Source organism: Choristoneura fumiferana, chromosome 15 (assembly GCF_025370935.1).
Source record: "Choristoneura fumiferana chromosome 15, NRCan_CFum_1, whole genome shotgun sequence".
NCBI lineage: Eukaryota > Metazoa > Arthropoda > Insecta > Lepidoptera > Tortricidae > Choristoneura > Choristoneura fumiferana.
This window is the reverse complement of record NC_133486.1, coordinates 8,334,612-8,358,829: the sequence shown is the minus strand read 5'-3', so window position 1 is coordinate 8,358,829 and position 24,218 is coordinate 8,334,612. Positions and strand designations below refer to the sequence as shown.

The 24,218-nt window shown below is 35.0% G+C and overlaps 1 protein-coding gene across 3 annotated transcripts in view; it reads right to left on the bottom strand.

Moving 5' to 3' along the window:
- Positions 1-24,218, bottom strand: part of LOC141435599 (hemicentin-1-like) — a gene marked incomplete at its 5' end in the record, with an annotated part of 65,399 nt that overhangs the window by 25,463 nt on the left and 15,718 nt on the right. Inside the window, 14 exon segments of one of the 3 annotated variants that reach the window (XM_074098323.1) lie at positions 356-431; positions 1,192-1,391; positions 1,820-1,895; positions 2,654-2,853; positions 3,214-3,289; positions 4,048-4,247; positions 11,615-11,690; positions 14,327-14,526; positions 14,880-14,955; positions 15,713-15,912; positions 16,257-16,332; positions 18,451-18,650; positions 19,780-19,855; positions 20,155-20,351. In XM_074098323.1, coding sequence (XP_073954424.1) covers positions 356-431; positions 1,192-1,391; positions 1,820-1,895; positions 2,654-2,853; positions 3,214-3,289; positions 4,048-4,247; positions 11,615-11,690; positions 14,327-14,526; positions 14,880-14,955; positions 15,713-15,912; positions 16,257-16,332; positions 18,451-18,650; positions 19,780-19,855; positions 20,155-20,351 — 1,929 coding nt within the window. 3 annotated transcript variants of the gene reach the window in all.

Here is a 24,218-nt window from a genome sequence, read left to right as displayed (position 1 = left end):
TGGTTATTCACTTTTTTTGTCGACTGTACTTGCATTGTCATCCAACCTACATAATATGTATACCAAATTTCAATTTTATCCGAACGCTAGAAGTGGATCCAGATAAATGGGAAGATTTGAAGCAAACAAAGAAAAACTATGCGAGATGAAAATGAAAATGAAAATGTGTTTATTTAAAAATATACAGTGGTTGACAAGAATTACCAGGGGTCCCCGCACTAGGCTTCGCCTGTAACGCGAATGAAGTCAAATACCAGAAAAAGCTTGTAAAAAGAGCTAAGTCAAATGCATAACAAAGTCGGAGTAATTATGGTTATGTTTAGAATTCTGTCGAACATTTATTTATTTCACTGACCTGCAAGGCACAGAAATGGGAGCATGTTCTTTTACTCTTATTATGGACGGTGCACTTATCTCGATTTCGGGAGCCGCTAGAAAAATAAGGTTGATTTTAAATGATTTCACTTACTAAAAAGAAAGAAGGACAAAAGTCATTGTTGCCACTTTTTTCCCTCTCCTATGGTAGCTTAGCTATCATACACAGAATAACGGGTGACGATAAATTGATATCGATATTGAGTTAATTATTTTGTTACACTACGTAATTTTACAGAAATGTACCGAAAGTGAACAGAGCTTCAAAAACTGTAACATGAATAATTTCCTTAAAAATGTTTGGAAATATTTTTTTTATTTTTAAGACGCCACGATAACAATTAACTTCTCACCTTATATCGTAACATAATTCGCATTTTTTGGTTTTATTGTAATATACATAGGAAGATTTGTTCGAGGAAAAATCCGATAGATGTCGCTGTATCAGTCTCAAACAAAATATTAAATCGCGCTGGCAAAATTTTTCTGGTACTGTTTATAAAATCTCAAAACTTTTCGAACCGTGCATACATTCACACCTCGGATATCTACAGTGCGCGATTTGTAAAGTAAATTCTCAAAAAATATCTTACGTACAAGTTTCAAAAACTAAAGCTATGCTAATAATTATACAGCAAGGTATTAAATGAATCGACGCGCCTTTAAATGTTCAGACATATTTGGTACACAACATTAACATCCACCTTTTTCCATTTAATAATAAGCAATTTGTTCAGTCTACCTATGATCATGATCTACATCCTGTACAAAAATATGTTTAATGGCAAGACATTTACCTTACTCGTATAAGCTTACCTTCCACTATAACTTGGACGTCTTTCTCAGTTTGCCCTGCAGTATTCTGGGCAACACATTTATAGTGTCCTGCTTTGGACAGTTGAATGTGATCTAGATGTAAAACATCTGCATTTGAGTCTGGGATTGCTGTGTATTCAGTTGATTTAGTATCCTTATACCACCAAGTTATGGTAGGCTTGGGGAAACCCTTAGAGAGCCTGGAAGAAAATTATTCATGTGGTGATTTTGTCAGACGCCAATAAACCAAAAATAAGATTTTAATGATAAACATTTTGGTTATTCACTTTTTTTGTCGACTGTACTTGCATTGTCATCCAACCTACATAATATGTATACCAAATTTCAATTTTATCCGAACGCTAGAAGTGGATCCAGATAAATGGGAAGATTTGAAGCAAACAAAGAAAAACTATGCGAGATGAAAATGAAAATGAAAATGTGTTTATTTAAAATATACAGTGGTTGACAAGAATTACCAGGGTCCCCGCACTAGCTTCGCCTGTAACGCGAATGAAGTCAAATACCAGAAAAAGCTTGTAAAAAGAGCTAAGTCAAATGCATAACAAAGTCGGAGTAATTATGGTTATGTTTAGAATTCTGTCGAACATTTATTTATTTCACTGACCTGCAAGGCACAGAAATGGGAGCATGTTCTTTTACTCTTATTATGGACGGTGCACTTCTCTCGATTTCGGGAGCCGCTAGAAAAATAAGGTTGATTTAAATGATTTCACTTACTAAAAAGAAAGAAGGACAAAAGTCATTGTTGCCACTTTTTCCCTCTCCTATGGTAGCTTAGCTATCATACACAGAATAACGGGTGACGATAAATTGATATCGATATTGAGTTAATTATTTTGTTACACTACGTTATTTTACAGAAATGTACCGAAAGTGAACAGAGCTTCAAAAACTGTAACATGAATAATTTCCTTAAAAATGTTTGGAAATATTTTTTTTATTTTTAAGACGCCACGATAACAATTAACTTCTCACCTTATATCGTAACATAATTCGCATTTTTTGGTTTTATTGTAATATACATAGGAAGATTTGTTCGAGGAAAAATCCGATAGATGTCGCTGTATCAGTCTCATACAAAATATTAAATCGCGCTGGCAAAATTTTTCTGGTACTGTTTATAAAATCTCAAAACTTTTCGAACCGTGCATACATTCACACCTCGGATATCTACAGTGCGCGATTTGTAAAGTAAATTCTCAAAAAATATCTTACGTACAAGTTTCAAAAACTAAAGCTATGCTAATAATTATACAGCAAGGTATTAAATGAATCGACGCGCCTTTAAATGTTCAGACATATTTGGTACACAACATTAACATCCATCTTTTTCCATTCAATAATAAGCAATTTGTTCAGTCTACCTATGATCATGATCTACATCCTGTACAAAAATATGTTTAATGGCAAGACATTTAACTTACTCGTATAAGCTTACCTTCCACTATAACTTGCACGACTTTCTCCGTTTGCCCTACAGTATTCTGGGCAACACATTTATAGTGTCCTGCTTTGGACAGTTGAATGTGATCTAGATGTAAAACATCTGCATTTGAGTCTGGGATTGCTGTGTATTCAGTTGATTTAGTATCCTTATACCACCAAGTTATGGTAGGCTTGGGGAAACCCTTAGAGAGCCTGGAAGTAAATTATTTATGTGGTGATTTAGTCGGACGCCAATAAATCAAAAATAAGTTTTTTGTTAATAATTTAATTTTTAATAATAAACATTGTGGTTATTTTCTTTTTGACAACTGTACTTGCATTGTCATCCAACTCAAACCTACATAATATGTATACCAAATTTCAATTTTATCCGACCACTGGAAGTGGATCCAGATTAAATGGGAAGATTTGAAGCAAACAAATAAAAACTATGCGAGATGAAGTCAAATACCAGAAAAAGCTTGTAAAAAGAGCTAAGTCAAATGCATAACGAAGTCGGAGCAATTATGGTTATGTTTAGAATTCTGTCGAACATTTACTTATTTCACTGACCTGCAAGGCACAGAAATGGGAGCATGTTCTTTTACTCTTATTATGGACGGTGTACTTCTCTCGATTTCGGGAGCCGCTAGAAAAATAAGGTTGATTTTAAATGATTTCACTTACTAAAAAAAAAGAAGGACAGAAGTCATTGTTGCCACTTTTTTCCCTCTCCTATGGTAGCTTAGCTATCATACACAGAATAACGGGTGACGATAAATTGATGTCGATATCGAGTTGATTATTTTATTACACTACGTATTTTTTACAGAAATGTACCGAAAGTGAACATAGCTTCAAAAACTGTAACATGAATAATTTCCTTAAAAAATGTTTGGAAATATTTTTTTATTTTTAAGACTTGCCACGATAACAATTAACTTCTCACCTAATATCGTAACATAATTCGCATTGTTTGGTTTTATTGTAATATACATAGGAAGTTTTGTTCGAGGAAAAATCCGATAGATGTCGCTGTATCAGTCTCAAACAAAATATTAAATCGCGCTGGCAAAATTTTTCTGGTACTGTTTATAAAATCTCAAAACTTTTCGAACCGTGCATACATTCACGCCTCGGATATCTATAGTGCGCGATTTATAGAGTAAATTCTCAAAAAATATCTTACGTAAGAGTTTAAAAAACTAAAGCTATGCCAATAATTATACAATGCAATTATAATTATGAATGCGCTAAAAACTCGACGCGCCCTTAAATGTTCAGACATATTTGGTACACAACATTAACACTTACCTTTTTTCCATTCAATAATAAGCAATTTTTTCAGTCTACCAGTGATCATGATATTCATCCTGTACAAAAATATGTTTAATCGTATAAACTTACCTTCCACTATAACTTGCACGTCTTTCTCCGTTTGCCCTACAGTATTCTGGGCAACACATTTATAGTGTCCTGCTTTGGACAGTTGAATGTGATCTAGATGTAAAACATCTGCATTTGAGTCTGGGATTGCTGTGTATTCAGTTGATTTAGTATCCTTATACCACCAAGTTATGGCAGCCTTGGGGAAACCCTTAGAGAGCCTGGAAGTAAATGATTTATGTGGTGATTTTGTCGGACGCCAATAAACCAAAAATAAGGTTTTTGTTAATAATTTAATTTTTAATAATAAACATTTTGGTTATTTACATTTTGTCGACTTTAATTGCATTGTCATACAACCTACATAATATGTATACCAAATTTCAATTTATCCGAGCGCTAGAAGTGGGACAGATTAAATGGGAAGATTTGAAGCAAACAAATAAAAACTACGCGAGTTATACCAGTGAAGTAATACCAGTAATAGCTAGTAAAAAGAGCTAAGTCAAATGCATAACTAAGTCGGATAAAATAACAAAGTTTAGAATTCTGTCGAACATTTACTTTTTCACTACCTGCAAGAGTGCTAAATATATTTTTCTCGATAGTCGACGTCTTAATAATCGAGGAACTGCAGCTCTTTTTATTTTTATTTCCTCTTATTAAATTAGAAATATTTTTTTAAGTGGTCGATATGACGTTTGTGAGATTGAAATTGCAGAACCGTTGAGGGCTTAGTACTTAGTAGAAACAGTAAAAAAAAAAACGAAGTCAACTGTCACTGCTGTCACTGTCAAAGTAGAATCTAACCTAAAACCGTTTTATTTACTTTGCATTTGGTGCGATCAGTGTTTTGGATAATTTTTAAAGGCCTCTCAGCACAAACTCAGTACTTTAAAATTTGCCGCATTTCTCCACGCCTTTGCATGATAATTGGACCACGATTGGATAGTTTCGAAGACTATTTTGGCTCTGCTTCTTCGACAACGCTATCTTGCAGTCTCGACGACACTTGCTTGACTTTTGGACCATATTTTCTATTTTAGCGGCTTCACCTTTCAATACGAAATGAGTGAATTTGTGCGACACAATGAGTCTAGAATATTTTGACACCATTGATAAGTTATAATCAATGTTGCCGAAACCAAAGGAGATAAAGCACTCTTGTCCGCACCGTAAAATGGATGAACGTAAGTACAAAAGTATATCAATACAGTTTCTTGTCTATTTTTTTACATTACATTTAGGACATCAAAAGTTGAATATGTTTGCCGGACCAAAGTTGTTGAGAGCACAGAATAACAAAAACATGTTACCTATATTGTGACCATTTACTTAGATATCAACTGACAATGTAATTGATGCGACAGGTGATGTTGTTCTGCATTGGCTGGTAAATATTATGATAGAGTAAAATTTCTGTGGTTAGTGAAACATTATATTATTAACTAGCTGTTGCCCGCGACTCTGTCTACGAAGAATTTGCTTATTGCTTTCCTGCAAGTACTATGTATTTTTTTCGGGATAAAACTGTGAGAATAAAAAGTAGCCTATGTTCTTCCTCGGACCCAACTACCTATATAATGAATTTCGGCTAAATCAGTTCAGCGGTTGAAGCATGAAAAGTTAACAGATAGACAGACAGAGTTCCTTTCACGTTTATAATATTAAATATAAGTAAGGATTTATAATAATTTTGATCTTTTTTTCAGGTGGCTGTAAACACACATTGGTGTTTTTATTTTGGTTGCATGAAAAAGCCAGTGAAGGAGCATAACCCGTTTTTTCCAAGGACATGCAATTTTCCATAAAAAAGAGCATAGATACACGAAATCCTCAATGGTTAAGAGCGTGCAAACGAAAAATTGCCCATTCAGCGATTTTGAGGTTTTTCAAATGCCTTATTAATGTCTAAATGCTTACGTTTTTTAAGGAAAAACTAATGTAACATATAGATAAACTCTTACTCTGATGTATAGCGGTAATTTCCATTTATTTCCGTCAGCGATTTTTTTTTGCCAAATCATTTTGTTAGTGAGGTTTTACAAAAATACGCGTCAGAGCTGTCTTTCATGTGAAATATTTCCATTATAACCCACCACAAACAGTGTAACTTCAGTATTTTATAATAGGAAATATAGTCTTTTAAGACATAGGGTCATCATATGTATCAAAATATTAGTTATTATTATTCAAATACCATTCTTCAAAAAGTCTAAATCGGTCTACTTCATCATTTTTTTATCTCATTTGTTGTGATGTATTTGCCAATAAAACAATTTTATTATAAATCTACAGGAAATGTTTAGTCTGTAATATTTTTTTCAGCGCTTAATAATAGCTCATTTAATTTTGACAATTTTCTAAACTTGGGTCTAAATCGATTATATAACCGCGCGCGTTAATAGTTACGACTCAGAAAGCGCCGGGCTCTCCCAAGGAACGGACGTATCGCTCTGCGCTCTCCGCAAGGTTATCAACCTTTACTGCAAACACCCGATAGTTATAGCGTGTCCGCAATTGCTTGATACTTGATAAGTAATTTACATGTTAAAATTAAATGTTTTAAATTTTCGCAATTTTCACTCAAACTAATACGGGTAGATGCATTTTACATTTCACAAGCATTTATTTAACTTGCCATATGAGTATGTATGTTAGTATGTAGTGTGTAAGTATTAACTAAATTTGACCCACTTCCCGATTTTTGATTGAGATGAAACTTTGCGTGCATGTGTGAATAAAATGACAATGTAATATTATTATTATGACATGAAGCTGATCTGATGATGGAGCTGGAAGGTAACCACAAGAACTCTGTAATAAAACGACATAACCCATCGAGTTTGGGCTCATTAGATTTGTCTTGACGAGTCCTAGGTGGTAACCAGGGACAAAGGTACAGTCAGCAAAAAAATATTGTATTAAAAAAATTAAATGTAACTTAAAGTTATTAAAGCTTTTATTTAACTTGCCCTGTTAGTATGTTTGTTAGTATGATAGTGAGTATGATATAAAAGTAAATAAAATCTTGTTGTACAGTAAAAGTCTTATATTCTTAGATATGGGCAATAAACGAAAATCATTTGGGATGAAAAAACACAGTACTGTTAACACAGTATGAGCTGCTTAGAAAAGGTTATTCATCATTATTAATTACCATTACTGTAAATCCAAGATAGAAATCTAGTTCCACAAATATATCTAGTCGAATATACCTAATCATGAGATTTCTATAAGTCCCAATATGTAAAATGTATAACGCATTTTCAACTTTAAAAAAATTAGATTTTGCCACAATTTTATTCAGTAATAATACTTTTGTCTAGTTTGCACAGTATTTTATTAGGTACGTACCAAGTGAAATCATATAAAATGAAGATTATTGTTTATTAAACATTCCAGGATACTACTCAGTTTTGATAGACTGTCTCCGAACATGTACGATAGCTAATGAAATTCCTGTTACTAAAATGTCATTGGACTCCGTAGTCCATTAAATTAGACGCCTTACGCATTGTTAATAATCTACTCCCAGAGAAGTCGACTCCATCTGATCTAAGGACTCCATCTTAAAACCCTCGCTTCGCTCGGGAGTTAACGCACGACACCCTCGCTGCGCTCGGGAGTTAAATCTGGAGTCCTTCGTTACGCTCAGGATTCAATACCGTACCCGTGACATAATAAAGTGCTTTATCCCCGTAGTGTACAATCTACTAATAGTATTTTATGCAATTGTTACATAAAGAGGGGTCTTGAAACCATAGTGTGGGTTAACGATACCAGCGAAGTGAATATCGTTATAGCATCACACGAGTGTTTTAAGGCCTAATTATGTAAAATTTCATACAATATTTTATATACACACATTATCGCCGAAATATATATATATATATATATCGGGGATTTCGGAATTGCTCGTTTAAAGATATTAGATGAAAATAATTATGAGCAATGATGATGAAATATTCATTTATTTACTAATTATTACGTGCCTCACACAGTATACCGTGTATAGAAGCCGTGGTGGCCTAGTGAGAAGCCGTGGTGGCCTAGTGGTTTGACCTATCGCCTCTCAAGCAGAGGGTCGTGGGTTCAAACCCCGGTCGCACCTCTGAGTTTTTTCGAAATTCATGTGCGGAATTACATTTGAAATTTACCACGAGCTTTGCGGTGAAGGAAAACATCGTGAGGAAACCTGCACAAACCTGCGAAGCAATTCAATGGTGCGTGTGAAGTTCCCAATCCGCACTGGGCCCGCGTGGGAACTATGGCCCAAGCCCTCTTGTTCTGAGAGGAGGCCTGTGCCCAGCAGTGGGACGTATATAGGCTGGGATGATGGATGATGACACAGTATACCATCATATGCGTAAGAAACATTGAAACTAAATATTTTGCGCGCACTGAAAAATTAAATTTTTATTGCCAGCTTTTTTTACTGACTGTAATTTATATACGTTGTTGCCATCTAGGGCCAAAGTACTTGTCAAGACGAATCAAACGAGCCCAAAGTCGATGTGGTTATATAGATTTATTACAGAGTTCCTACGGCCACCTTCCAGCTCCATCATCAGATCAGGCTTCATAAATCATAATAATATACTGCATTGTCATTTGATTTACACACGTATGTAAAATTTTAACTTAATCTGAAAACGCATATTTAGTCAAGTTTAGCTTCCAAAATTTTATCTATACCTACTAATAACTAACATACTAACAGGGCAAGATAAGTAAAAAGCTTGTAAGTAATAAAATAAATTATTATGTTAAGGAATAAAAATATTTATATCGCAACAATTTTTTTTCTTAATTTTACTACGACGGAAAATGTACAACGATCAAGATGTGTTTAATGTTTCGGCAACGCTCGCATCGTACGCACACAGCAAACCGCTGTAGTGTGCGGGCGAAACACGGGCCGCGGGAAGGAGATCGCGCCAGTGACGAGTTGGGTCAAAATGTTTGCGCGCTCTTAATGGAAGAGAATAGAATAAATTTAAGATTTAGCACGGAACTGTAATTTTGAACATGACAATCTCTTAATACAGAAATGTATTTTTAGTTGACAATGCAAGTACAGTCGATAAAAAGTACAGTCAGCAAAATTTTTTTCTTAATAATATCATTTTTGGTTTTTATTTGTGTAAGCTTTTATTTTTCCTCACGATACTTTTTGTTGACTATACTTGTCTTGCATTGTCATCTAATCTGTAATCAGTATAAGTACTGCTGTGCTAAGCTAATGGTACTTTAAATTTGTATTCTCATTTTGGTTTATAATTATAATACATAACATTGCACATCATCGTACATTGCAAGTCGAATAAAATCTTGTAAAATATGTTTCTTTTCACTTATGATTTACATCATCAAAAATAACGAAAAAATGTGCAGAATTTGTAACATTGCTCACAGAGATTTTGATTAGGTTCGATTCCCGGTCATGTATGTATTAGAGTCAGACAAAATAAAACGGTTGAATGCCATATATATCCATACTAATATTATAAATGCGAAAGTGTATGTGTTTGTATGTTTCTCCGTCTTTCACGTCGCATTGGAGCGACGGATCGACGTGATTTTGGCATAGAGATTGTTTATGGGCCACAGAGTGATATAGGCTACTTTTTATCCCGGAAAAATAAACAGATCCCGAGGGAACAGCGCGGAACAACCGAATTCCACGCGGGCGAAGCCGCGGGCAAAAGCTAGTATATATACACACATCCAGTTCAACTGGTAGAACAAACAATACAATCTAGGGTCACTGTCACAAGTGCAAGTACTAAAAATACAAGTAAATCACCACGGTTTTGTTATAACTTATGATCAATGGTACGCATATTGTTTACACATATAACACACAAGTTAATCAAACCACGGTTGCTTAGGAAATGAAAAGTTTAATATGATTGACAGCCCTTTTATAGCCTTCCGGAAAAATCTTTACAGCGCGATTCAGCTTTTCCTTGAGACGAGATAGTGACATCTTTTGATGCAAAAGTAAACTAAAATCCCGGTTTAACACATAGTGACCTATAATATTTGTGTTATATTTCCTTGTATTTCTTAGTAGTACTTCTAATGCCTTTATGGGGATGGCACAATATTTAATTTATTAAAAATACGACTTGTTTTTAAATTACCCTTTGCCAGGAATATTATATACATGTTCCAATAAATCAGGTCTTTTGAGACATATGTTTATGCTAAACGTTTTTATGATAATTTGTGTATTTATGAAATAAAAACAATATAAATTATTGCATTTTTATTATATTACTCTGCAAATTAACTAAAACTATCTAAAACACATGCAATGCGTTTAGCTTATGCTAAACGTTTTTATGATAATTTGTACATTTATGAAATAAATAAAACATAAATTATTGCATTTTTATTATATTACTCTGCAAATTAACTAAAACTATCTAAAACACATGCAATAAGACAGCTTTGTCTACATAATTTTATGTGGTTATGGTTAATAACAGAGACGCTTCAAAAATACGGATTCTTTTAATCTTCAAATCACGCATTTCACATGTAACCTCAAGGTCGCTATGACTTTATATGGAATCACCCCCTTTTTAGTAGCCACACAAAGCCACTTCATTCTGTAAATGATTTAGCAGAAACTCTTCCTTCAATACACTTTGAAATAAAGAATATAAACCAAATGGGTTGCATAAATATTTTAATGTATAGCATGACTCTTACTGAGACCATGTCCTTTTTATTGTTTTGGTAAAAAAACACGATATCTCTCCCTTCTGTTATGTTCTCCTTTGCTGTGTTTGATGTTGAAGGGCTAGAGGGTTCGTATAATCATGTTGTTGATGAGCAACTTGCAGTGGAAGATGAAGCTGACTTGCACCAAGTCGCTTGTAAAGACTAGGATGCATAAATACGCAGAATTCTGAAAATCTCGTCTGTATTTCATAGACCAACGTACAAAGCATTAGAGAACATTTCTGTAATGCTCCATTTCAACTCGAATACTGTCGGAGTCGTCTGAATCCATTGTAGGGATACTGTGATTCGAATTTACTCGTAAGGCAGTCCAAATATCAAGCCAAGTGTCGTCGAGACTGCAAGATAGCGTTGTCGAAGAAGCAGAGCCAAAATAGTCTTCGAAACTATCCAATCGTGGTCCAATTATCATGCAAAGGTCGTGGAGAAATGCGGCAAATTTTAAAGTACTGAGTTTGTGCTGAGAGGTCTTTAAAAATTATCCAAAAAACACTGATCGCACCAAATCGCAAAGTAAATAAAACGGTTTTAGGTTAGATTCTACTTGACAGTGACAGCAGTGACAGTTGACTTCGTTTTTTTTTTTTAGTGTTTCTACTAAGTACTAAGCCCTCAACGGTTCTGCAATTTCAATCTCACAAACGTCATATCGACCACTTAAAAAAATATTTCTAATTAATAAGAGGAAATAAAAATAAAAGAGCTGCAGTTCCTCGATTATTAAGACGTCGACTATCGAAAAAAAATATAATTAGCGCCTCTCCAAAAAACTTTACTTAGCCAATTATAGTTGCGTTCAGAATTTTGTCGAACATTTACTTATTTCACTGACCTGCAAGGCACAGAAATGGGAGCATGTTCTTTTACTCTTATTGTGGACGGTGTACTTCTCTCGATTTCAGGAGCCGCTAGACAAATAAGGTTGATTATAAATGATTACACTTACAAAAAATCGAGAGGGATAAAAGTCATCGTTGCCACTTCTGCCCTCTCCAATGGTAGCTTAGCTACCATACACGGAATAACGGGTGACGATAAATATTTAGGACGATAGATTTGTTACACTATGTATTTTTTTACAGAAACGCATCGAAGGTGAACAGAGCTTCATAAACTGTAAAATGAAACATTTCCTTAAAACTTACTTGGAAATCTTTTTTTTTTCAATTTTTCCACGATAACAATAATATCATACATAACTTGCGTAAAAAAACGCACCTACGCACCCGACATACCATTTCAATAAGAGACGGACAAGAAAGAGGCAGGTTTCAATCAGAAGTTTTAAATGTGGCAATGGCATACTCGTAGGTGTTCAATATAGTCTTTTGACGTTAATGTCTTCGAAATTCAAATTAAATGTAAGAATCCACACCTTGATGCTTAAAGGAGCTTCTATGATAATCAATGGGATATGGGGGAAGCGGAAGAAGGGAAAAGCGAGGTGGCTCAATATAGGTTGGTCGCGCGTTTTTAGGTAGGTATATCAAAAATTTTGCCACTATAACAACATTTTAACAAGAGACGGACAAGAGAGAGACCTACAGGCAGGCAGGTCCTTTGAGGTTAATGCAATATCGTACAAATTAACGAACAAACATACTCGTAATGTTGCGAGAAATGAATGAATGAATCAATAAAATTTATTTTGAAACAACAACAACAACAAAAAAACAGTTTAAAAAATTCTTAAATCTTAAAATGTATTGTGGCAGTTGTTTTAAAAAAGGAGTCCACTCAGCATGAGTCGAGGCAGGGGGCCACGACGCTGGTTTTCAGTGGGTCCTATAATGAGTAGCCTAAAACTAAAACTAAAATTAACGGGCTCGTATCTAAATATATTTGACTATTATGTTTCTACTCGCACAGTCTAGGTTATTTATCTGCAATTACCAAACCGGAAATCAGACTGACATAATTGAAAAATAAATAGATAATAGGTACATAGACAGAGAGACTTATAGAAGATAGGCGTGGTTACACGTATGCATTGTATGTATGTATGTATTTACCTGTGGTTTCTGTTCTGCTTACTATGTGTTAGTGTCCAATAAATAGTTATTGTACTGTATTGTGTACTACCCTAAAATTACCAGAATTAAATTCATTCGTTGAATGAACGATCCACACCTCGATGCTTGAAGGGGCACCGAGCTTCTAACGCTAATCAATGGGAATATGCGGGAAGGGGGCTAGGGAAGGAAGCGCGACGGTTCAAGATGGTTGGTACTATGTTCGTTGTGGGCAGCTTGTACAATTCACATTGATTGGTTTTATTGTAATACACATAGGTAGTTTTGTTTGAGGAAAAATACGATAGATGTCGCTGTATCGGTCTCGAAAGAATATTATCGCGCTGGCAAGATTTTTCTGGTACTGTTTATAAGACCTCAAAACTAAGAATAAATTGTCATTCGACCAGGAACCGTTTTATTCACGTCTCGGACATCCTAGGTATAGTATATAGTTTATAGTGTAAATTCTCAAAATATTTACATATGAGTTTCAAAACGAAAGCTGTGCTAGTAATTATACAACAAGGGATTAAATGAATGCGCTAAAAACTCGACGCGCCCTTATACTCGTATTTTCAGACATATTTGGTACACAACATTAACATCCACCTTTTTCCATTTAATAAAAAGCCATTTGTTCAGTCTACCCGTGATCATGATCTTGACTCTGGCCAACGAAAGCTGTCTCAGACAAACCGCGGCAAATTAAAAAAAATGAGGCTGACAACACTTGCGCACTTGCACTGATTAAACGATGTTGATACTTAGATATTTATTTGAATTTTCCAAATATTAAATTATACTGGAGACTTCAAGCTGCATCAACATTCACTATAGTAATGTGTGTAAGTTGATGATGCACTTTAGTAGTCCCTTGGTAAATTTTATGACCTTTGTCAGTGCCCATTGATGTACAGTGCAGACGCATCAACTTTTGGACCATTTTGACTAGATTAGCATTGAATTTATCTCCTAAAATTTGAATTCTAACATAATCTTATAACAATTTTAATTTTGACGATGGTAGGAGATTTAATTAAAGAAAAAGTAATCTATGTATTTCTTACAGCACAAGTATCAAAATTATCTAAGCCAGCCTAGAATAACAATATGACAATTTTGACACTCTCAAAAATGATACCAGATTAAAGTTTCGTAAAAAATGCGTAGACAGCTTTCTCGAAAATACAAACTGAGACATGGATGCACAGAAAAACCAGAAAAAGAGACCAGCGCTGCGAATCGAACCCAGGTCCTCAGCAATCCGTGCTGCGTGCTATAACCCCTACACCACCGCTGGATAGGAATCTAGTCGCGAATTTTCCCTATGCATACATATCTCAGGTTGCTTATTTCTACTACGCTACTTATGCAGCAGCACTAGCGACATCTATGTTCCGCTCTCATCGAGAGACGTCACACTCTTTCGGAACCAACCGCTCACCCAGACAGCTTTCGCTGGCCAGTCTACACCCTGTATACCAAATATGTTTAATGGCAAGAAATTTAACTTACTCGTATAAACTTACCTTCCACTATAACTTGCACTTCTTTCTCCGTTTGCCCTGCAGTATTCTGGGCAACACATTTATAGTGTCCTGCTTTGGACAGTTGAATGTGAACTAGATGTAAAACATCTGCATTTGAGTCTGGGATTGCTGTGTATTCAGTTGATTTAGTATCCTTATACCACCAAGTTATGGTAGGCTTGGGGAAACCCTTAGAGAGCCTGGAAGTAAATTATTCATGTGGTGATTTTGTCAGACGCCAATAAATCAAAAATAAGTTTTTTGTTAATAATTTAATTTTTAATAACAAACATTTTGGTTATTTTCTTTTTGTCGACTGTACTTGCATTGTCATCCAACCTACATAATATGTATACCAAATTTCAATTTTATCCGAGCGCTAGAAGTGGATCCAGATAAATGGGAAGATTTGAAGCAAACGAATAGAAACTACGCGAGATGAAGTCAAATACCAGAAAAAGCTTGTAAAAAGAGCTAAGTCAAATGCATAACAAAGTCGGAGCAATTATGGTTATGTTTAGAATTCTGTCGAACATTTATTTATTTCACTGACCTGCAAGGCACAGAAATGGGAGCATGTTCTTTTACTCTTATTATGGACGGTGCACTTCTCTCGATTTCGGGAGCCGCTAGAAAAATAAGGTTGATTTTAAATGATTTCACTTACTAAAAAGAAAGAAGGACAAAAGTCATTGTTGCCACTTTTTTCCCTCTCCTATGGTAGCTTAGCTATCATACACAGAATAACGGGTGACGATAAATTGATATCGATATTGAGTTAATTATTTTGTTACACTACGTAATTTTACAGAAATGTACCGAAAGTGAACAGAGCTTCAAAAACTGTAACATGAATAATTTCCTTAAAAATGTTTGGAAATATTTTTTTATTTTTAAGACTTGCCACGATAACAATTAACTTCTCACCTTATATCGTAACATAATTCGCATTGTTTGGTTTTATTGTAATATACATAGGAAGATTTGTTCGAGAAAAATTCGATAGATGTCGCTGTATCAGTCTCAAACAAAATATTAAATCGCGCTGGCAAAATTTTTCTGGTACTGTTTATAAAATCTCAAAACTTTTCGAACCGTGCATACATTCACACCTCGGATATCTACAGTGCGCGATTTATAGAGTAAATTCTCAAAAAATATCTTACGTACAAGTTTCAAAACTAAAGCTATGCAAATAATAATACAGCAAGGTATTAAATGAATCGACGCGTCTTTAAATGTTCAGACATTTGGTACACAACATTAACATCCACCTTTTTCCATTCAATAATAAGCAATTTGTTCAGTCTACCTATGATCATGATCTACATCCTGTACAAAAATATGTTTAATGGCAAGACATTTACCTTACTCGTATAAGCTTACCTTCCACTATAACTTGGACGTCTTTCTCCGTTTGCCCTACAGTATTCTGGGCAACACATTTATAGTGTCCTGCTTTGGACAGTTGAATGTGATCTAGATGTAAGACATCTGCATTTGAGTCTGGGATTGCTGTGTATTCAGTTGATTTAGTATCTTTATACCACCAAGTTATGGTAGGCTTGGGGAAACCCTTAGAGAGCCTGGAAGTAAATTATTTATGTGGTGATTTAGTCGGACGCCAATAAACCAAAAATAAGTTTTTTGTTAAAAAAACAATTTTTAATGATAAACATTTTAGTTATTTACTTTTTGTCGACTTTAATTGCATTGTCATCCAACCTACATAATATGTATACCAAATTTCAATTTTATCCGAGCACTAGAAGTAAACTAAAAACTACGCGAGTTATACCAGTAAAGTTATACCAGTAATAGCTAGTAAAAAGAGCTAAGTCAAATGCATAACTAAGTAAAATAAATAACAAAGTTGGAGCAATTATGGTTACGTTCAGAATTTTGTCGAACATTTACTTATTTCACTGACCTGCAAGGCACAGAAATGGCAGCATGTTCTTTTACTCTTATTGTGGGCGGTGTACTTCTCTCGATTTCAGGAGCCGCTAGAAAAATAAGGTTGATTATTATAAATGATTTCACTTACAAAAAATAGAGAGGGATAAAAGTCATCGTTGCCACTTCTGCCCTCTCCAATGGTAGCTTAGCTACCATACACGGAATAACGGGTGACGATAAATATTTAGGACGATATTGAGCTAATTATTTGGTTACACTATGTAATTAATTACAGAAACGCATCGAAGGTGAACAGAGCTTCATAAACTGTAAAATGAAACATTTCCTTAAAACTTACTTGGAAATCTTTTTTTTCGATTTTTCCACGATAACAATAATATCATACATAACTTGCGTAGAAAAAAGGCACGCACGCACCCGACAAACCATTTTAACAAAAGATGGACAAGAAAGAGGCAGGTTTTAATCAGATTTTTTAAATGTGGCAATGGCATACTCGTAGGTGTTCAATATAGTCTTTTGACGTTAATTTCTTCGAAATTCAAATTAAATGTAAGGATCCACACCTTGATGCTTAAAGGAGCTTCTATGATAATCAATGGGATATGGGGGAAGCGGACGAAGGGGAAAGCGAGGCGTAAGGTTTCTGCTCGAGCTTTCTCGAACTCGAGAAAACTCGAGAAATTTGGCTTCACTCGAGACGAGAAAAAAATGACTGGAACTCGAGAATTCTCGAGTTCCAAATTTAAATGCGCCAGATGCAGTTTTTCGCTGTTCATGGCTTTTGGGGACTGAATAATAAAGTAAAATATTACTTAAAATGACCTAGATAGTTTGATATCCTTCCCCACGCAAAAAATGCCATAGAGATTTTCATTTGTACTCCCAAAAGTTGTTAGCTCTCGTGCACATATTATATTAATCTGTTCAGTTTATTCTTAAGTTTTGATTATTACGTACGTTTAATTTTTGTTCCTTGCCTTACCTAAATAGGAGGTAGTAAAAGTACCAAAAAATCAAGAACCCGACTACTTCTAAAAAACGTAAAGGAAGAAAATAGGTAAGTCTATTTGTCGAACAGTTATGTAGATGTAGCTAAGTTAAAGTTCAATTTAGGACCCATTGCTAAGAATTTTGGAGCTGGTCACGAAATGAATTTGACGTGGGGTTTTTTTGATTTTTTTAAATTTATTGTTTAATTTCATTCTCTTTTGATGTTTGTGTGAAATGGTCGAATAAAAGTATACCTATACATACATATATGTTTAAAACCGACTTCAATATTCATATCGGTCAGTATGGGAAAGTTTGAAACTATAAGACATACGAAGATCTGTTCTTAGGAACCATTGTCATCGATTTTAGTAACAAGAAAAACTGCATTCATGCATTAAAAAAAAAAACACTTCTTAGTTCGGGAATCGAAAACAGTTGTTTTGAAAAATAAAACGTACATATTACTATTTGGATATCGATAGTGTAGGTCAAAAGCTATAAGTGTTACAGGTGCTATTAAACACGGTATCTAAAATTTATATTGAATGCATTGTATTTCCACAATTTATAACAATTCATTATTATTCTCAATGTAATTTTTATTTTTCAAAACGTTCGGGTACGATTCCCTGTATACAAGTTTTTTTAAATATATGAATGCAGTTTTTATCTTACTAAAATCGAAGACGTGGTTCCTAAGAACATAGCCAGTTGAATAGCCAGTATTAGGGTGATACCATTTGCTTGTACTAGGTGGTGTCTCTGTTATATATGTACTCTGTGCTATGAACCTGTGCTAAGAACTGATCTTCATATGTCTTATGGTTTCAGACTTTCCCATACTGACCGATATGAATGTTACACTTTGTATATTCTATGTCTCTCCGACAGTTCTAACGAATCTAAGGATTTGTCATATGTTTAAATCCGTCCAGCCGTTTAGACTGCAGCAAGGACCAAAGAAATGGACATACACACATAGATAGAGTCATGTGTGTTGGGTAAACGTGCGGAGTTGGTAATTGTACGCAATCATATACTCGTTCATTTCGGACTTAAATGTTCAGACATATTTGGTACACAACATTATCATCCACCTTTTCCCATTCAATAATAAGCAATTTGTTCAGTCTACCCGTGATCATGATCTACATCCTGTACAAAATATGTTTAATGGCAAGAAATTTACCTTACTCGTATAAACTTACCTTCCACTATAACTTGCACGTCTTTCTCCGTTTGCCCTACAGTATTCTGGGCAACACATTTATAGTGTCCTGCTTTGGACAGTTGAATGTGATCTAGATGTAAAACATCTGCATTTGAGTCTGGGATTGCTGTGTATTCGGTTGAATTAGCATCCTTATACCACCAAGTCATGGTAGGCTTGGGGATACCCTTAGAGAGCCTGGAAGTAAATTATTTATGTGGTGATTTTGTCAGACGCTAGTAAATCTTAAATCAGTTTTAGTTACAAATAAAATTTTTCATAAATATTTTGGTTCTTTTCTTTTAGTCGACTGTATTTGCATTGAAAATAATTCCTAATACTTTGCTTATTTAAGACAGTATCGCTTCGGTTTCCTCATAACTTAGCTTTTTTAGCCACAATCTTACAGTCAGAAATTTGTAAAGGGTAAATATTTAAGTAGTTCCTTATTAACAAAATTATACAGTCTAGCCGATTGATAACCAAATTGTCTCCTAGCAAACTTGGAATTTGTAGTTGGCCATGGAACAACATCCTTCCTCCTACAGGTAACAGCAGGTGGCTTATACTTTAGGGTCTTTTGTAATTTTTCATCACACTTTGTCGTAAACAGCGTCGTAACATGCAGGCTACCTGGTTGCAACCCCCCAAATAAAACCCTTGAAATTAATGTGCTTGTCATGAAGCCCAAGGTCGGTAAATGAGTCAGTGCCCGTACTGATGCTGCTGCGCGCGACCACATACACACGCACGCTGCGGCGCATGCCGCGGGAGGGGGAGGGGGAGGGCGGTGCTGCCAAGAGCGCAGCCCAAGGTATCTCCAATATTTGGAAGAATTATATTTTTTCTATTAGAAATAAAAAAAATACTCGCAAATGTGATAAAAAACATTGTATGTCGCACGGGCGATACTATAATTACGAACATTGATTCATTAAAGCCCTCAGTCTTCGACTTCGGGCTTCTAATAGACTCGTAATTACTCATTAACCGCCCTTAAGACACAATGTACTATTATAATAGTACCTACTACGAACAGTTTTATTATGGATAGTAAATCACTTTCTCCATACAACTCAGAGGTAGGGAATCTGCATTGTCATCCAACCTATATAATATATATTGTTTACCAAATTTCAAGTTAATCCGAGCACGAAAAGTGATCCAGATTAACTGGCAAGATTTGAAGCAAACAAATATGTAAAATACGCGAGATTAATTCAAATACCAGTAAAAGCTTGTAAAATGAGCACAGCCAAATGCATAACGAAATTGGATCAATTATATGATTATGTTCAGAATTTTGACGAACATTTATTTCACTGACCTGCAAGGTACAGAAATGGTAGCATTTTCTTTTACTCTTATTATGGACGGTGTACTACTCTCAATTTCAGGAGCCGCTAGAAAAATAAGGGTGATTATAAATGATTTCACTTACTAAAAGAGAGAAGGCTAAAAGTCATCGTTGCAACTTTTCCCTTTACTACGGTAGCTTACCCATACCATACACGGAATAACGGGTTACGATAAATTGATGACGAAATTGGGTTTAATCTTTTGTTACACTATGTAATTTTTACAGAAATTCACCGAAAGTGAACAGAGCTTTATACACTGCAAAATGAAATATTTCCTTAAAACATATTTGGAAACATATTATTTTTTACGATTTTTGCTACGATAAAAATAACTTCCTTACCCACTATCGTTACTAGCGTAGTTCTCTCGTCACGTCCTGCTCTGTTTTCGGCAACACATCTGTACTCTCCCGAGTCCTTGAGCTTGAGTGCCGGAATAATCAGTTCTTCGTCGCTATTGCTTAACTTGGTGAAGGTGGCTGAACCACTAGCCTGGAAACTCCACGTGATTTTGGGACGTGGATTGCCTTTGCGAAGTCTAAATTTAGAAAAATATATTCAGACAATGTTGTGCATTAAATCACGTACCTATATGTATTTGATATAAATACTTTAATTAAAAGAATCAGTAGATCGTTGTTATTCTGTTACTCGAATAATAAACTGCAAATAAAGACAGTAAATAAAGGAATAGGGAAAAATTAAATTTGGTATTGTAACAATATGGGTATCAAATGAAAGCTAACAATTAGCCCATTCTAAATATATACGGGTTATAATACTTTTAATCTACCTTCTTTACATAAATTTCAAAAAAGTGTAAAATAAAACATAAAATAAAAAAAATAAAAAAACCCAACTGCCAAAACTAAAAGGAAGAAAATATGTCTAGTGGTCTAGAACTCTGTTACGTAGCTAATTTAAAGTTCAACAGTCGGGACCCATTTTAATCGTGACGCTCAAAAACTCTTAGTAATGGGTCCCGACTGTTGAACTTTAAATTAGCTACTTAACAGAGTTCTAGATTACTAGACTTATTTTCTTCCTTTTAGTTTTGGCAGTTGGGTTTTTTGATTTATTGCGTCTGTACTCTATTGCATCTGTATCACGACTGACAAACGTCACGTAAGTAGTGTGTGACAACGCTCTAAGAAGCCGAAATTAGCAGAGTCTCTTTCCAAAAACATGTGCAATCTGTATCGCCGGGTACATACATGGTCCGTTTTAGTATCAGTTTCTTTATTTGCTTTCAAAAGATACAAGTATCATGCAAAATTGTCACAAGTCACAAGAGCTGGAATGAATTGAACTAAAGTACATATGGCAGAGTCGTTCTTTTACGGGGAAGCTCTTAAAAAAAAAATAGAACAGGGGCCACGAAGTTCATGGGGAAACCAAGAATACTAATAAGTATAATCCTCACAAATAATATAAATGCGAAAGTTTAAACCGCTGGACCGATTTAAATGAAATTTGGTACGGAGGTAGCTTAAGACCCTGGGAAGGATATAGAGTAGTTTTCATCTCGGATTGCGTAGTTCTCACGAATTTCTCTACCAACGAAGACGCGGGCAATAGATAGTTCTTTATCAATTATAACATTCATCATCACCATCATTCCAGCCTCAAGTCTCACTGCTGGGCACAGGTCTCCTCCGAGAATGAGAGGGCTTGGGCAGTGCTTCCCACGCGGGCCCAGTGCGGATTGGGATTTTTTGCACACACCATTGAATTTCTTCGCAGGTTGCGCAGGTTTCCTAACGATATTTTTGTTTATTTGTGTATATGTCATACTAATTGTTGTTTATTAAGTGTTTTTATTTATATGTTATATACCTATTCCTTTCTTCTCACTGTGCATAAATTACTGTTCGCCTATCTTTAAGTTTTCCTTTCCTGTTTAGGTTAGCTTGAAAAGATCCCTTTAAGGGATAAGTTCGCCTTTGTACTCTTTTGTTTTGTTGTTTTCTTTTTGTATTATTTTTGTGTTTTATGCACAATAAAGTATTTACATACATACATATACAGGGTGGATTTCGACGAGGGACCTTTGCGGAGATATTGCATTGTTTAAGTGATACACAGTCGATTTATAATGTTTAGAAACTTAAACAAAGTAAAAAAAAAAAAATACAAAATTCACTCATTTTTAACTGTGGTGATAACCCTATATTGCATCTGCACATAACGGCAAGATGGCTAGATTAAGGAATCGCCGTCGGAAAAACTCGGGATATTACGTTTATTTCCGAGAGTTGTTGTCATCGTACTGATGTAAAAATGACACATAAAAGTCAAATAAATCAAATAAAATGCAAAAATACGAATATCAATTACTTTATTACAATTTTTACATACGGTGTTCAAATGTTCCTCCATGTCTAATAATACACGGTGCAGCCCGTGCCCGAGTATGTATTTTGTAAGGGTGAAGGCGGGCACGTTTAAGAACTTTTAGTACTACGGTATGACTTATTTCGAAATGTCGACCAGCTGATCTCGAACTTTTTCTTGGATTCCGCTCAAAATACCGCAGTATTCTTTCTTCAAGTCTAGCCGCAAGACGAATAACAGGTCCTCCACGTTGATCGTTCTGAGCTGTTCTTGGTACAATGGGCGTGAATGGGCTGATTGTTGGTGACACGATCACAAGCACGTAAAATTGTCCTACGACCTGTTGGGTGTGGTAGTGGATATGTTTCCCTGTAACGTCCTAAAGCTTCAACCGCATTATGATTGTAGCTCGCGTATAACATGAGCAAATTAAATATCCACGTGCATCTAACAAAGGCATTTTCATGTATAGGAAGCAAATGAAATGAACTTTAAATGTCAATTTCATTTCAAACATCATATTTATGATATGTTTATGATCGATTTTTCAATCATGCAAAGAGTTTCGATAGTTTAGTTTAGTGCAATATCCTTCAAATATTGTTAAGTATTAAATTTTTTGGCGATAACCAAAATAAAATAAAAAAAAACAAGGACAGCCAATTGTATGAATTGCTGATCAACCAGGGAACAATTTCAATTCATTCGAAAATAATTTGATGAAGCGAGTTAACGAACTAAAACCTTTTTATCAGTTTAGGTAGGTAAACAGAGACATTTTATTTATGATGAAAGAAGTTACTATCTTCTTTAATTGTTTATGACGATTGAGTACATTCGAGTGAATGTCAGTGTCATGTCATGTCATGTGAGTTATTTGTTGTGGTTAGAATTATTAACTAAGAAATTACATAAATACTCCAGAGACAATCACCTCTGCAAATCCTGCAACGATTTTTTTAGCGTTGCACGAAGACCTAAAAATGGGCAAATGGCAACATATTAACGTAATATCCTGACGTCTAAAGATTGTTTACAAGTAAGAACATTGACCCAGCCACTAGGGTTGGCACAAAGTAGTTTTTGGTATGAATGTTTAAAAGGCTATAACTTGAAAACGGTAACATATATTTCCATAGTTTCTATGGGGGAAATATAGTGCTAAGGTTGAACTATCTGCCAGTTCCGCAAAGGTCCCTCGTCGAAATCCACCCTGTATACATACATATCGATGGTGGAAGTCTCAATTGGCGTAAGGGACAAAATACCGAAAATCACTTTTAAACATAGAAAATTAGAGTTTTTTTTTCTCTGTCGATTGGTAGTATTCAAGTTACGATACGGCCCTTACTTTTGCTGTTATCAACATTTATTATTTTAAAATAAAATAGCTTAAGGGACATGATATAAAATATTTGAGCTGAAAAATGGCGTAAATGTATTATTTTTTTTAATATTTGGGTCGTAAGGGGCTGTGGCAGTCTCATATGTCCTTTACGACTCGGCTCATGTCGTTAAAAAAAAACCCAACAAATATAATAAAAGGGCGTATGGGTCAATTATTGTTTCATTGCCCTTTACACCCCAACATTTTATAACGAATAAGATAAAAAAGCAAGAAGTTGTTGGGCGTAACCTTACCGCCTGTACCTATTTCTTGTACCTAACATCAAAATACTAACGCGTCTACCTACCTTCCACGCGCCGAGCGTTTGCGCATTGCACATTCGGTCAGTCGTGCCAGACACGTCAAACACGGAGGACGTATTTGATTGCCTACGTTTGTTCTTTGTCAACGCGCGTATTTTTTTATAAGATGCCAAAAGCAAAACAAAAAAAAAAGATTAAGTTGATGGATCCCCTAATGGCTAGACGTCGAGCTAACATTTCCGTAATGGAATTTCAGTCAAGGCTGTTGAGGTACATTTCTCTTAGCTACTTTGTTTATTTTAAGCTATCCTGACAGTTGTTCTAACAGATCCTAATAAAGGAAGCCTGTGCCCAGCAGTGGGACGTATAAAGGCCGAGATGATGATGCATATATAATAATAATTGGCCTGTATAATTAATT